Source organism: Gossypium hirsutum, chromosome A13 (assembly GCF_007990345.1).
Source record: "Gossypium hirsutum isolate 1008001.06 chromosome A13, Gossypium_hirsutum_v2.1, whole genome shotgun sequence".
Lineage (NCBI taxonomy): Eukaryota > Viridiplantae > Streptophyta > Magnoliopsida > Malvales > Malvaceae > Gossypium > Gossypium hirsutum.
This window is the reverse complement of record NC_053436.1, coordinates 97,206,271-97,223,230: the sequence shown is the minus strand read 5'-3', so window position 1 is coordinate 97,223,230 and position 16,960 is coordinate 97,206,271. Positions and strand designations below refer to the sequence as shown.

Below are 16,960 nucleotides of genomic sequence, written 5' to 3'. Positions count from 1 at the left end.
ATTGGTGTTAGATTTCGGGTTTAAGAATTTGATTCGAGTCAAAATTTAATTGATGTTTAATGTAATTAATTTATTGTTGATAGTTTTCATGTTTATTTCATAGTTCATATTCAATGCACAAACGATGCATTTTTCTGTCAGTGAAACTTTGAAAAAAATAAAGAGGCCTATTTTTTCATGTTGGGCTAAAATATTCGCAAGTCCATTTTAGGCATGACCACATTCTGGACATTTTGTGCTGCTCACGTCGTACTGGTGTGCCCCAATCGCAACAGGTATAGACTTACACCCCCTTGCACACAAGATAAGGTTCTATACTTAATCATTCAATCATCTTTCAAAAGGGTTCCCACATATAAACACATCTCACACTTGGTATTTAACCAATGTGGAATCTAAACTTTTCTTTTCTTCAAAAAATATTTCCAAATAGCTTACTTTGAGCATCAATTTCTCATTCATCACTCAACCATTTTGAGCTTATGATATATCATTATAAAGGTCTAATGGAGTAGAATATGAAACCATAATTTTTTGATTCAACTCTTCACCTTTACCTATTGTGAATATGCCTCAAAGTTCCCATAAAATGCAATTTTTCCAACAATAGGTATGTTCAAAGCTTGTGGCTAGCAAGGATGTTTGCCAAGTAGGTGGATTGTCTCTAGAAGCGGGTGGTTTAAGTGTTTCAAGAAGATGCATGCAGTCCAAGTCTCTTGCTGAGATAGAGGGTCAAATGGAGAGTAAGAATCTAGGAGAGATAGTCACCAAGGAGTTCCAGTAGAGCCGAATGATTAGTCACGATTATTTCTCAGATAGCTTGTCACGCTGGCACGTGTCCACTTAAAGTGGAAGAATAATAATTTACGGTTTATTTTTTGTCTGATTATCTAACCATTTAATAAATACATATTGATAAAATCGAGTATTATTAATGCTATTTAATGGTTATTATTGCAAAATTGTGTTACTTAAAATCTGATTGGTGTTGGATTTTAGGTTTAAGAATTTGATTCGAGTCTAAATTTAATTGATGTTTAATGTAATTAATTTGTTGTTGGTAGCTTTCATGTTTATTTCACGATTCATATTCAATGTACAAACGATGCCTTTTTCTATCAATAAACTTTGAAAAAAATAAGGAGCCTATTTTTTCGTGTTGGGCTAAAATATCCGCCCATTTTAGGTCGCTCACGTCGTGTTGGTACAGCCCAACTTTGACAGGTATGGACTTGCACCCCCTTGTACGCGAGACAAGGTTTTATACTTAGTTATTCAATCATCTTTCAAAAAGCTTTCCATATATAAACATATTTCACACTTGGTATTTAACCAATGTGGGATTTAAGCTTTTCTTTTTCTCAACAAATATTTCTAAGTAGCATACTTTGAAGATCAATTTCTCATTCATCACTCAACTAGTTTGAGCATATGATATATAGTTGTGAAGGTCTCATGGAGTAGAGTATGAAGCCATAATTTTATGATTCAACTCTCCACCTTTATCTATTGAGAATATGCCTCAAAGTTCCCATAAAATGCAATTTTTCCAACAACGGGTATGTTCAAACCTTGTGGCTAGCAAGGATGTTTGCCAAGTAGGTGGATTGTTTCTAGAAGCGGGTGGTTTAGGTGTTTCAAGAACACGTAATGCAGTCCAAGTCTCTTGCTAAGATAGAGGGTCAAACGGAGAGTAAGAATCTGGGAGAGATAGTCACCAAGGCATTCGAGTAGAGCAGAATGATTGGTCACGATTATTTCTTAGATGGCTTGTCACGCTAGCACGTGTCCACCTGTAGTGGAAGTATAATAATTTACGGTTTATTTTTTGTCTAATTATCTAAACTTTTAATAAATACATATTGATAAAATCGAGTATTATTAATGCTATTGAATGGTTATTATTGCATAATTAAATAACTTGCATTACTTAAAATCTGATTGGTGTTGGATTTCGAGTTTAAGAATTTGATTCGTGTCTAAATTTAATTGATGTTTAATGTAATTATTTTTTTGTTGGTAACTCTCTTGTCTATTTAACAATTCATATTTAAGCATATGATATACCGTTGTAAAGGTCTCATGGAGTAGAATGTGAAGCCATAATTTTATGATTCAACTCTCCACCTTTACCTATTGAGAATATGCCTCAAAGTTCCCATAAAATGCAATTTTTCAAACAACGGCTATGTTGAAAGCTTGTGGCTAGCAAAGATGTTTGCCAAGCAGGTGGATTGTCTTTAGAAGCGGGTGGTTTAGGTGTTTCAAGAAGACGCGTGCAGTCTAAGTCTCTTGTTGAGATAAAGGGTCAAACGGAGAGTAAAAATTTGGGAGAGGCAGTCACCACGACGTTCGAGTAGAACCGAATAATTGGTCATGATTATGTCTCAGATTCCTTGTCACGCTGGCACGTGTCCACCTGTAACAGAAGTATAATAATTTACGATATATTTTTTTGTTTGATTATCTAACCATTTAATAAATACATATTGATCAAATCAAGTATTATTAATGCTATTTAATGGTTATTATTGTAAAAGTAAATAACTTGTGTTACTTAAAATCTGATTGGTGTTAGATTGTGGGTTTAAAAATTTGATTCGACTCTAAATTTAATTGATGGTTAATGTAATAAATTTTTTGTTGGTAACTTTCATTTTTATTTCATGGTTTATATTTAATGCACAAATGATGCCTTTTTCTATCAACGAAACTATGAAAAAAATAAGAAGCCTATTTTTTCATGTTGGGCTCAAATATCCACCAATTTTGGGCATGACCACATTCTAGACATTTTGCGTCGCTTCCTTGCACCCAAGGCAAGGAACCATACTTAGTCATTCAGTCATCTTTCAAAAGGTTTTCATATATAAACACATCCCACACTTGGTATTTAACCAATGTGGGATGTAAGCTTTTCTTTTCCTTAACAAATATTTTTAAGTAGCTTACATTGAGCATCAATTTCTCATTCATCACTCAACCATTTTGAGCTTATTATATATCGTTGTAAAGGTCTCATGGAGTAGGATATGAAACCATAATTTTTTGATTCAACTCTTCACATTTACCTATTGCAAATATGCCTCAAAGCTCCCATAAAATGCAATTTTTCCAACAACGGGTATGTTCAAAGGTTGTGGCTAGCAAGGATGTTTACCAAGTAGGTGGATTGTCTCTAGAAGTGGGTGGTTTAGGCATTTCAGGAAGACGTATACAGTCCAACTCTCTTGCTGAGATAGAGGGTCAAATGGAGAGTAAGAATTTGGGAGAGACAGTCACCAAGACGTTCGAGTAGAGCCGAATGATTGGTCACGATTATTTCTCAGCTGGCTTGTCACGTTGGCACGTGTCCACCTAAAGTGGAAGTATAATATTTTACGGCTTATTTTTTTGTCTGTTTATTAACCATTTAATAAATACATATTGATCAAATAGAGTATTATTAATGCTATTTAATGGTTATTATGGAAAAATTAAATAACTTGCGTTACTTAAAATCTGATTGATGTTGGATTTCAGTTTTAAGAATTTGATTCGAGTCTAAATTTAATTGATGTTTAATGTAATTAATTTGTTATTGGTAGCTTTCATGTTTATTTCACGGTTTATATTCAATGCACAAACGATGTCTTTTTCTATCAGCAAAACTTTGAAAAAACATAATAAGCCACTTTTTTCGTGTTGGGCTAAAATATCTGCAGGCCGATTTTGGGCATTTCACGTCGCTCATGTCATTTTGGTACGCCCCAACTCTGACAGGTATAAACTTGCACCCTCTTGCGTGCGAGGCAAGGTTCCATACTTAGTCATTCAATCATCTTTCAAAAGGGTTCCCATATATAAACACATCTCACACTTGGGTTTTAACCAATGTGGCATCTAAGCTTTTCTTTTCCTCAACAAATATTTCCAAGTAGCTTAATTTGAGCATCAATTTCTCATTCATCACTCAACCATTTTGAGCATATGATATACCGTTGTAAAGGTCTCATGAAGTAGAATATGAAACCATAATTTTATGATTCAACTCTTCACCTTTACCTATTGCGAATATGCCTCAAAGTTCCCATAAAATGTAATTTTTCCAACAACTAGTATGTTCAAAGGTTGTGGCTAGCAATGATGTTTTCCAAGCAAGTGGATTGTCTCTAAAAGCGGATGGTTTAGGTGTTTCAAGAAGACGAATGCAGTCCAAGTCTCTTGCTGAGATAGAGGGTCAAATGGAGAGTAAGAATCTGATAAAGATAGTTACCAAGGCATTCAAGTAGAGCTTAATGATTGGTCATGATTATTTCTCAGATGGCTTGTCATGCTGACACGTGTCCACCAGTAGTGGAAGTATAATAATTTATAGTTTATTTTTTATCTTATTATCTAATCTTGTAATAAATATATATTGATCAAATCGAGTATTATTAATGCTATTTAATGGTTATTATGACAAAATTAAATAACTTGCATTACTTAAAATCTGATTGGTGTTGGATTTCGGTTTTAAGAATTTGATTCGAGTATAAATTTAATTGATGTTTAATGTAATTAATTTGTTATTTGTAGCTTTCATATTTATTTCACGGTTCATATTCAATGCACAAACGATGTCTTTTTCTATCCACGTCGCTCATGTCGTTCGGGTGTGCCCCAGCTCCGACAGGTATAGACTTTCACCCTCTTGCGCGCAAGGCAAGGTTCCATACAAAGTCATTCAATCATCTTTCAAAAGGGTTCCCATATATAAACACATCTCACACTTGGGTTTTAACCGATGTGGGATCTAAGCTTTTCTTTTCCTCAACAAATATTTATAAGTAGCTTACTTTGAGCATCAATTTCTCATTCATTACTCAACCATTTTGAGCATATGATATACCGTTGTAAAGGTCTCATGGAGTAGAATATGAAACCATAATTTTATGATTCAACTCTTCACCTTTACCTATTGAGAATATGCCTCAAAGTTCCCATAAAATGTAATTTTTCCAACAACTGGTATGTTCAAAGGTTGTGGCTAGCAAGGATGTTTGCCAAGCAAGTGGATTGTCTCTAGAAGCGGATAGTTTAGGTGTTTCAAGAAGACGAATGCAGTCCAAGTCTCTTGCTGAGATAGAGAGTCAAATGGAGAGTAAGAATCTGAGAGAGACAATTACTAATGCGTTCGAGTAGAGCTGAATGATTGGTCATGATTATATTTCAGATGGCTTGCACTCTGACACGTGTCCACCTATAGTGGAAGTATAATAATTTATAGTTTATTTTTTGTCTTATTATCTAATCTTGTAATAAATACATATTGATCAAATCGAGTATTATTAATGTTATTCAATGGTTATTATTGCAGAATTAAATAACTTGCGTTACTTAAATTCTGATTGGTGCAGGATTTTGGGTTTAAGAATTTGATTCAAGTCTAAATTTAATTGATGTTTAATGTAATTATTTTTTTTGTTGGTAGCTTTCATGTCTGTTTCACGATTCATATTCAATGCACATTACACGATTCATATTCAATGCACAAACGATGCCTTTTCCTATCAACAAAACTTTGAAAATTAAGGAGCCTATTTTTTCGTGTTGGGCTAAAATATCCGCAGGCCAATTTTAGGAATTACCAGTTCAAACATTCCAAACATTTCACATCGCTAACGTGTGCTAGTGCGCCCCAAACCCCGACAGGTATGGACTTGCACCCATTTACGCGCGAGGCAAGGTTCCATACTAATTCATTCAATTATCTTTCAAAAGGGTTCCCATATATAAACACATCTCACCCAAATATTTCCAAGTAGCTTGCTTTGAGCATCAATTTCTCGTTCATTACTCAACCATTTTGAGCATATGATATACCGTTGTAAAGGACTCATGGAGTAGAATATGAAATCATAATTTTATGATTCAGCTTTCCACCTTTACCTATTGAGAATATGCCTCAAAGTTACCACACAATGTAATTTTTCCAACAACGGGTATGTTCAAAGCTTGTGGCTAGCAAGGATGTTTGCCAAGCAGGTGGATTATCTCTAGCATCGTGTGGTTTAGGTGTTTCAAGAAGATGCATGCAGTCCAAGTCTCTTGCTGAGATAGAGGGTCAAACAGAGAGTAAGAATCTAGGAGAGACAGTCACCATTGTGTTCGAGTAGAGCCGAATGATTGGTCACGATTATTTCTCAGATGGCTTGTCATGCTGGCACGTGTCCACCTGTAGTGGAAGTATAATAATTTATGATTTATTTTTTTGTTTGATTATCTAACCTTTTAATATATACGTATTAATCAAATCAAGTATTATTAATGCTATTTAATGGTTATTATTGCAAAAGTAAATAACTTGCGTTACTTAAAATCTGATTGGTGTTCGATTTCGGGTTTAAGAATTTGATTCGAGTCAAAATTTATTTGATGTTTAATGTAATCAATTTTTTGCTAGTAATTTTCATGTTTATTTCACGGTTCATATTCAATGCACAAACGATGCCTGTTTCTATCAGCGAAACTTTGAAAAAAAAAGAGCCTATTTTTTCGTGTTGAGCGCCCATTTTGGGAATTACCAGTTCAAACATTCTGGACATTTATGATCGCTCACATTGTGCTGGTGCACTCCAACCCTGACAGGTACAGACTTGCACCCCTTTGCGCACGAGGCAAGGTTCCATACTTATTCATTCAATTATCTTTTAAAAGGGTTCCCATATATAAACATATCTCACACTTGGTATTTAACCAATGTGGGATCTAAGGTTTTTTTTCTTCAACAAATATTTCCAAGTAGCTTACTTTAAGCATCAATTTCTCATTCATCACTCAACCATTTTGAACATATAATATACCATTGTAAAGGTCTCATGGAGTAGAATTTGAAACTATAATTTTATGATTCAACTCGCCACATTTACCTATTGAGAATATGCCTCAAAGTTCTCATAAAGTGTAATTTTTCCAACAACGGTTATGTTTAAAGCTTGTGGCTAGCAAAGATGTTTGCTGAGCAGGTGGAGTGTCTCTAAAAGCGGGAGGTTTAGGTGTTTCAAGAAGACGCATGTAGTCCAAGTCTCTTGCTATGATAGAGGGTCTAACAGAGAGTAAGAATCTGAGAGAGACAGTTACCAAGGTGTTCGAGCAGAGCCAAAGGATTGGTCATGATTATTTCTCAGATGGCTTGTCACGCTGACACGTGTCTACCTGTAGTGGAAGTATAATAATTTACGGTTTATTTTTTGTCTTATTATCTAATCTTGTAATAAATATATATTGATCAAATCAAGTATTATTAATGTTATTCAATGGTTATTATTGCAGAATTAAATAACTTGCGTTATTTAAAATCTGATTGGTGTTGGATTTCGAATTTAAGAATTTGATTCGAGCCTAAATTTAATTGATGTTTGATGTAATTATTTTTTTGTGGGTAGCTTTCATGTCTATTTAACGATTCGTATTTAAGATTTATGGTCGCTGCTTCCAATAATATCATGTATAAGGTTTAAATTTGCTATCTTTTTTAAAAGTATAATATGTTTTACAATTGCATCCAACATTCACTAAAATTGCAACTAAATTTTTATACAATACAATCTCAAACTCACACACCTACTTAAACTACCACATAATTAATCTTACAACCTTAAAAATATATTAAGCATCGTTAATGAATGAATACATGTAATATTGAAAAATCTGGTATAAAAAAACGAAACTTAGCAAGACTAGTTGAATAATTTGCGTTACTTAAAATTTGTTCTTTTTTTTGGTTAAAAAGAAAAAGGAATGGAGGAGAAGAAGGCTTAGGTAATTACAACGTCACTGTCAAGTGCTGACAATGGAGATATGAAACAGCTTTATCGATTCATGGTGAAAAATCTTTTCTTTCTTTCCCCTTTTCCTCCCTCCTCTTTAAAATCCCCCCCCCTCCCAACAGACATTACTCTCATAAAAGTTTCTTTCTGTTTCCTACCCTTTCATTTTCTCCCTTCACTGACAGTGAGAAACCTGCACTGCACTGCACTGCACTGCACCCTTTTCTCACGCACGCACGCATACTCAAAAACTCAACCCTTTTTCCCTTCACACACAAGGGAAAGGCAATTTGAGAGATTTCAGAACGCTTCTGAGCCTCTGATAAAAACAAACACACATCTCATCGCTTTCAGATCATGCCCTTCCTTATTATATAATTATTTGCCCTTTTACCCCTCTCTCCATTCATCAAATCCACCCCAATATAACACCCTCTCTTCAATCCTTTCCTCTTCAGTTTCAAACCCTTTTTTTTTTTACTTCTTGCTGATCAACTTTGTCTTTTGAAGTTCAGGGTTTTCGGCTATGGATAGTTACCATCATTTTGACAATGGTGAAACGCATTTACCTCCAGGTTTTCGTTTCCATCCAACTGATGAAGAGCTCATTACATACTATCTGTTGAAGAAAGTTCTTGATAGTAGCTTTACTGGTAGAGCCATAGCTGAAGTTGACCTCAACAAGTGTGAGCCTTGGGAACTTCCTGGTCAGTAATCATTAGCGTTTTCTGCAACTGCCCTTTTCTTTGTTGCACATAAACCGATGTAATGATGATGTTGTTATTTAAACTCTTAACGTTTTTTGTATTGTTCATGGGATTGTTGTTGCAGACAGGGCAAAGATGGGAGAGAAAGAGTGGTACTTTTTTAGCCTAAGAGATAGGAAGTACCCAACTGGGTTGAGAACTAACCGAGCTACTGAAGCTGGTTACTGGAAAGCTACTGGGAAAGATAGGGAGATTTATAGTTCAAAGACTTGTGCACTTGTTGGAATGAAGAAAACTCTGGTTTTCTATAGAGGAAGAGCTCCTAAAGGAGAGAAAAGCAACTGGGTCGTGCATGAATATCGCCTTGAAGGCAAATTTGCTTACCATTATCTCTCTAGAAGCTCCAAGGTCTCTCTCTATCCTTCCCTTTTTCTCTCACTTGATTGCTTCTTTTTGTATGATAAACTTGTTGATCGTCTAATGTTTTGAAGTTTTTCATCTAACTTATCAATCTTTGGACAGTACTCTAACCTAAATGAGGAATGATAAGATGAGGTTATGGATTGTAAGTTAATGGTAGTCATGGTTTTGCTTACAAAGGCAAACTATTAATGTGGCATATGAAATTGTAAACTTCAAGTGTTTTTGCACTCATTTCAATTGAGAAAACCTTTGCCATTTCCCATTCTGCTGCTGAAAATCTAAGTTTTTACAGTAACATTGCCTGTTAAAGCAATGGTTGTTCTTGGAGCAATGAACTGAAACTAATTAATCTGTGTCATAGCCAACCCTTGTTACTGTTCTTTTCTTCTTCTTTTTTTCCGATAAAAGCTTTCTAGCCTTGCTTTTCAGATTAACACTGAAAATGTAAGATTAACAGTAATATGGTCTCTTAAAAAGGTGTTTTTAGTCTTTGGACTTCTGAATCTCTCTAATCTGTAAGTTAAAAAGCAAATGTTATCTTTCTATTTTTCACGTTTTTCCAATTGAATGGCTTTCCCCGCGTCCATGTTAAGATTACCATTTAACACGCAAGAACTCAGTACCATACAGTTTACCATTTTCACTCTTCTAACACGAAATCCAATGAAAAGCACCCCCACAAATGTCGTACGTTTATGAAGTATTTGGCCTTTTGTACCATTATCTGCCATTTTCATGGTAATTTGGAACCTCTAGATGTTGTTTCACTGTTGCATTAACTCCTAGTTGCTTGGATGAAAAGAGAACTATTAACTATTTGCTGCAACGCTAAGGTTTTTTTAGTTATTCCAGGATGAGTGGGTAATATCCAGGGTCTTTCAGAAGAGCAGCGGAGGAGCCAAGAAGGCCACCATGAGCGCGGCTTCCATGGTGCTCTACCAAGAACCAAGCTCACCTTCCTCGGTCTCTCTTCCACCGCTCCTGGATACAACCAATGCTACTGGCAGTGCTACAGCTACCGGTGCTTCCCTCACTGACCGTGACAGCTGCTCTTACGACAGCCATAACCAATCCGAGCACGTGTCCTGTTTCTCCACCATTGCTGCCACCTCTTCAGCCACCTTTCCTGCCTACCACAGCGGATTCGACCTTGCATTGCCAACCCCACCCCAGATGAACAACAGTTTTGATTCAATTGCGAGGTACACAAGAAATGTGGGTGTTCCAGTGTTTCCAAGCTTGAGGTCTCTCGAGGAGAATTTGCAGCTCCCTTTCTATTTCTCGGAGCCAACATTGGCGGGGGCGGCACCACCACTTGACGGCGGTTCATCAGCGAACTGGGGAGCTGTTTCTGAGGAAGGAAACAGTGGTTCTGTTGCTGATGGCAAGATGCCCAATATAGGTCCTACTGAGCTTGATTGCATGTGGACTTACTAAGTAGAAGTTGAGGAAGGAATTTCCATTTATGTGTTTGAAAAAGACTGCTGTCTAATGCTATTATGTAGTTAGATTTCAATTTCATGACTCCTAATATTATGCATTATTACTTTTAATGAATCCTAGTATTTGCTGCCTAATGTTTTTCATATTTTTCATTTAACAACTTATTCAATACATTTATAAGTCAAATTATTTTCATCTTTCTTATGTCTCAAATGTATGAAACAAGTAAAACCCTAATCCCATTTATGAAACAAGTAAAACCCTAATCCCATTTCTTTCATCTACTTTTTTCTTGCTTAAAATCTTACTTCCACAACTCTACCTAAGATCATTAAATGGGCAGTTTGAATCAAGTGTTTTGTGTGAACATTATGCCATTATATATAAAATATTACTACAACATGATATAAAAATTACAAAATATAAATATATATTCTTTTAAATTTAATAATAATAAAATTAATATTAACGTCATATAAATATAAAAATTATCAAATTTCAGTTTTTTTTATTTTAATTTTTAATATAAATTCATTTTTATTTTTTATAATATTATTAATTAATTCAAATAATTAATATACTTACATTATTATGTGATTATATATAATTTGAATACACTAAGAGATTTAGACGTGGTTTTCTATTCTTTTTTAGTTTGCCTTACTCTTTTCTTTTACATTATAAAACAATATTATCTTGAAGTTTGATATTTAATTTATATGCTTTAATTTTTACTTTATATTTTGGTTCCTTTATTTTTATAACATCATAAATTAGTCTAAATAGTGATTGTTAACTATTTTAATCAAAATGTTAATATCAATTTTTGTTAAAAACACTACTTCAATGAAAAAAATATTTTATCATAAGGAGTTTGAATGAGTGTTTTTAAGAAAAAACTCTTATTTAGTATTTCCATCATTATTTTTATTGTTACATAACTATTAAATGAATATTTTTTTTAAAAAATTCGAAATGCAAACCAATGAATTTAATAAAAGAATCTTTAACAACGGTAACAATTGAACTTAAATTTTTAAATTCGAAAAGTAGAGGGATTATATTCTTAAAAATAGAAGTAGGAGATTAAATTTTAAATGTACAAAGTTTATAGAGACTTAAAAGATATTTTAACCTTCAAATTTTTACTCTATAATTTAATACAAATAAATAACCCATTAAATGGTGAGTAAAACCATACTAGTAATTTATAAATTTAAATTTAAATTTAAATATTTAAATAAAAATAAAATTAGATATAAACATTTAAATAAAGAAAATTAACTCACTTCATGATTTGGTAAAATTTTAAACATTTAAACACTAACAAGATTTGACACAGAATTTTATTGAAATTATTTTCACTGATTGAATATAATTTTACCATCTCCACCTGATTGTATGTGGTACTTAAATTTTTTTTTTAAGTTGGTATTTTTATTACTCAAACCGTTAAATTTAATTTTTTTTAAAAAGTTTAACATATAAATTGATACTTAAATTATTTTTTTCTCATTTTGATACCTAAATTTTTTTTATCACAAGTAATGCCTAAACTACCTTTTTTACCCAAGTTGGTAAATCTGTTAGTTTAACTATCAATTAAACAATTAAGACTATTAAAAATATATAAACAATTAAAATTGCCAAGTGGCCAAATAAAAGATAAAATATTATTTTTTATTTATATATATTCTTTTTATTTTTTATTTTTTCATAATCAAATCAATAGTTGAACCGATTAGGTCACTAGTTCTTAGTTTGACCTGTTCGTTCGATCAAATAAATTATTAAAAAAGTTCATAAATAAGAAAAATAAAAATAAAAAAATAGAGAAAACTAGTCCAACGATCTATATTGGATCGATTCGACCCCTATCTTCGAACCAGTACTCCGATTGATTCTCGATCTGACGGCTGATTCGATTTGGTTCTGAAAACATTGGTTTTGATTGATGGAATAACTTATAAATCTTGTTAGGTTGAGCAAGCATGTAGTGAAGTTCAAAAATAAAACTAACCACCAATGTCTCGACCTTGGGAGGATGAATTTGTAGCATTGTTGGTATTACTAGACATTATAAAGGAAGAAAAAAAGAAACATTATAAGCAATCATTATGATAAGTAAACATTTTCGAGTCTTATACAAGCTTATGAATGCTATAATACTAACTCGAGGTCGAATTAGGATTAAATTGAAAATTTTCAAAATATAGCAAGTGAAAATTGGAATATATTAAGATTGTAAGAAAATATAAATCATATGTAGTATTAATATGTCAGTAACAATAATAATGCAATACAATGCAGTAGCAGTAACACAACAGAATACCTGTAATCGGATAGGGTTGAAAATTAGAAGAATAAATTTGTTGAGGCCTGTATGACCAGTTTCCTTAAGACAAATTCGACCTTTCCTCGGTGTTTTGAGTAACGTTGGACGTCTGTCTTCCAGGATACAACAACAAATGATCACAGTAGTAGCACAACAACAATGATCAATCGAACACAATCTTGCCTTTCTCTATCACTGGGGGGAAGGAATTTTTTATATTGATGGTTTTTGATGATGTGTTTTAATTAGAAGTCTCCTAACTTGACTTTATATAGAGGAGAGGAAATGAATGAATATATTTAGACTGATTCATGAAGAGTTTTGTTGAAAAGTTAATAGGTATAAGTGAACAAACACAATGATTGAAAAGATGCAATATCAAACCAAAAGTAATGAATCTATTCACCAAGAGATACAATTGTTCAAAAGATACAGCTGTTTATTAAGAGATAGAACTATTGTTTAATTTGAGCATCAATTTATCATTCATCACTCAACAATTTGAGCATATTATTTAGAATAAAAAACCATAATTTATTATTCAAACCTTCAATTTTATCAATAAAATAATATGCCTCAAAGTTCCAAAATATCCATTATTTTCCAACAAAGATGCCATCCAATTTCTTTGGAGGCCCTTCCTAGCTAATAGCAATAATAATGCATGTCATAGTGCAACAAAATGTCCACACGAAGGAGAAAGGTTTATATAAAACTGTGATTTCACATCATCCCTATCCCTTTCCAATAGGAGAATGATAAATTAGATTTTTCCTCTTATTTTCAACTTTTTTCTCCTGCCTTGTCGGAATCACAGTTTCATAAAGATTACCGTCCATCAGGTTCAAACCATTTATTACTCTTTACATTGTTTCTAATTATGAGATGCTTCTTCTTATCGGAGGGTCTCTATTTGTACTTGTGAGTTACTACAATGAACAAGAGGATGAGCGACACCAAGAGATCAACAGCAGAGAAGACACCCCCTTGAGAATGTGCAGTGTGGACAATGAATCTCAACCATTGGAAGATAACAGGACTAGATGTTGTCTCCTCCGGGGACTCAATCGTGGAATTTGAATATGAAAAACAAGTTAACCAAGACATATTCACTCACATTTAACATCAAATGATACACATATACATATATATGCTATTTAATCAATAAAATAAGGAGTTTAAATAAGATAATGAAAGTAAATGGCAAGGACGATTCGGTGCAAATACCGTCAAAGACACCAAATTAATCACACACAAAAAAAAATATAACTTTGAGCTTGAATAATAAATCCCAAGAACCAAAAAAAAAAACATAAAAATAAAGAATTAAGCTAAAATAATAGGCCATTATACTTAAAAAGGCACATTTCTACTTTATTTACGAAAATGGGCCATTTTAAATTTTATTTATTGGAATTGGCCAAAAAACCCAAAACAAGCCTACATGGAAGCGTTTTAGGGAAATTTTCATAAAAGCACGCTGACAGGGACGCGCTTTACCCTGTGTCAAGCAAAAACATGCTAACATGGATACACTTTTGCATGTTCTCAAACTAAATTTTCAAAAAAGGTTGAATTTTTAAAATATTATAAAAAGGAAGGAATCCCACATTGTCTAGGAACAAGTTCGGAACCTATTCATGGCTCTATATATACATATATCTCACATCCCATATTGCTTAAGAAAATAAGAGAAATGAAACTTTGGGTCTATATAAATATATATTTTGTAAGTTTTATTTCCATATTAATTGGTGACATTTTAAAATTAAAAAAGAAAATGGTGTTGCCACTTTGAGTCTTTATAAAGGCATATTCTCTTAAATTTTCAAAAACTTAGTTTATTTTTATAATATTTTAAAAATTCAACCTTTTTTGAAAATTTAGTTTGAGAACAGACAAAAGTTAATTTTCATCACCTAATGAATGCTGATAAATTTATTTCAGATGTATTTTGACTAGATAGATAATCTATTTGAACATAGTATATAATTATGTTAAATAAGTTTTTTATAGAAATAAAAAATATACATAAAATATAATAATTATTTTTCATATATTTATATCTAGATTAAATTATATTAGTAGTCACTTAACTATGATTTTTTGGCTATCGAATTATAAAAACTTACAAAATGATCACTCAACTGTTAGTAATTTTTTAATATTTTACCATACTCATTTTATATTTTATAATTTTTTTACTTATAGAGTTTAAAAGTTTTATTTATAATGTAACAAATGTTAACTTTTTGTAAAAAAAAATTTAAACTCTAAGTAAAAATATATAAAATATAGTGTGGCCTTAATCTTATGTTGTTAGTTAAAAGAGGAAGGAATCCCACATTATTTAGGAATAAGTTGATAATCTATTCATGAGTCTATATATACATATGTCTCATAGCTCACATTGTTTAAGAAAATAAAAAAAAATAAGACTTTGGGTTTATATAAAGATCTACTTTGTAAGTTTTATTCTCATATTAATTGGTGACACCTTAAAATAAAAAAAAAATTGGTGTTGTCACTTTAGGTCTTTATAAAAGATTATTTTTTGTAAATTTAAAAAAAAATTGGTCAATTTTTATAATATTTAGAAAAAATAACCTTTCTTGAAAATTTAATCTGGCAAAAGTGCACCCACATCAGTGAACACACTATGGCCCATTTCAGTAAATAAAGTTTAAAAGATAACATCAACCCAAAAGAAAAATGGTTTGAGGATAAGTTGTTGAGGCTTAAGGATATAACTATTATGGACTTTCATAGTGATACTGCCATCTGTTTCTGATACCCACACAAGGTTATAGAATTATTGGCAAAACTCTGATATCAAACACCTTGTCTCCTTCACTGCTGTTGGCACAGCCATTGCAAAAAACAAAAGCTCTCCCTTTAGATATTGCTAGAGCTAGCCTTTCTTGCTTTCTTTATTATCTTCAATCTCTGTTTAACGTGGACAATACAAATTGTTGTTGTATATTTTTTGCTTTCTTTATTATCTCCCAAAATGTTGCTTTCCATTTTCATTGATTTTTTTCAATCCTTTTTAACCATAATTATTAATTAACGAAAGAATATTAAATTAGTCTCTCTATTGTTGTGATATCCATCAATGACTTCATGTTGGCTTCGCAGGACGCAGTCATTCAAAACCGTAGAAGCCTCACTTCGTGTTGATGCTCTTGCTAGTGCACGATTTAAGATTTCTAGATCTAAACTAGTTAATTTGACAAGGTACTATATTCTCGGGTTGATGCTCTAACTTAATCTCTTCTTGACTTTGGGTCTATGTTACTCTGACTCTAGATTTATTGAGTGCCTGTGCATGACACCCTTGTCTGAAGAATATTCTGATATGAGCATGATGATATGACTCGAAAAGAACACTTTCAATAAAGGAAAAAACTTGGAAAAGTGAACTGAACATACCCGTGTTCAACATATACCCACATCTCAGAATCACATTTGAGTCCGAATAACATAGCTTTTAGTTGCAAAATGCATGAAAGATTGAGCTGATGGACGTTTGTTTTTCTATTTTGTTTTGGTCTTATAGCAACGGAGATGTACGCGTAAATTGGACAACTGTAACAAAAAATGGAACAACTCTCAAGACCGGTGACATTGTCTCTGTTAGTGGGAAAGGAAGACTAAAGGTGAGTGAGTGTTCGGTTTGAGAAATCTTTGCCGTCTAGTAATATGTTTAGCATATATTACTTTTGACTTTTCATTTCCCTCGAGTGCTTGAATCCGACTCCAACGCATAGATGTAGGGTACAATCCTCCAAATACATGAAAAAAACATAATAATAAAAAAAAGCATCTGATATTACTTGGGAGTCCGAGTAAGGTAGGTTTAGCATACTGATACATTGCAGTTTGGTTTTGTACAGATTGGAGAAATTAACAGTGCAAAGAAGGGAAAGTTTTCTGTGGGAACACATTCGGTATTTGTAGGGTTTTAGAAGACAAGCAATTGAGTAAAAGGATGATTTGGAGTTTAGGCAATTGAGGATACACATTGTGATGTTTCTAACTAAACAAAGGATTCTCAAATATCAGAAGGCATAGAAAAGAAAAAAAGGAATTACATTACAAGGAGTCTGGCTAGTATCAAAGCTGTGAATTCCAAGACAAATGCCAGCTTCTTGCATGGCATCTGAGGGTCATAGGAAAACTCATCACTTGAGTGCATTAGAGGCATCCAGAATATTCATATAATTTTTTTATTAGTCAATCATTTTTATTTTATGTAT

The 16,960-nt window shown here is 32.7% G+C and overlaps 1 protein-coding gene across 1 annotated transcript; it reads left to right on the top strand.

The window, feature by feature from the left end:
* Positions 1-7,912: 7,912 nt before the first annotated feature.
* LOC107895256 (protein CUP-SHAPED COTYLEDON 2) lies at positions 7,913-10,500 on the top strand. Its single transcript, XM_016820540.2, has 3 exons — positions 7,913-8,500; positions 8,625-8,908; positions 9,776-10,500. Exons 1-3 carry the CDS (start codon positions 8,320-8,322, stop codon positions 10,358-10,360), a joined length of 1,050 nt encoding a protein of 349 aa, XP_016676029.1. The 5' UTR covers positions 7,913-8,319; the 3' UTR covers positions 10,361-10,500.
* The last annotated feature ends 6,460 nt before the right edge of the window (positions 10,501-16,960 follow it).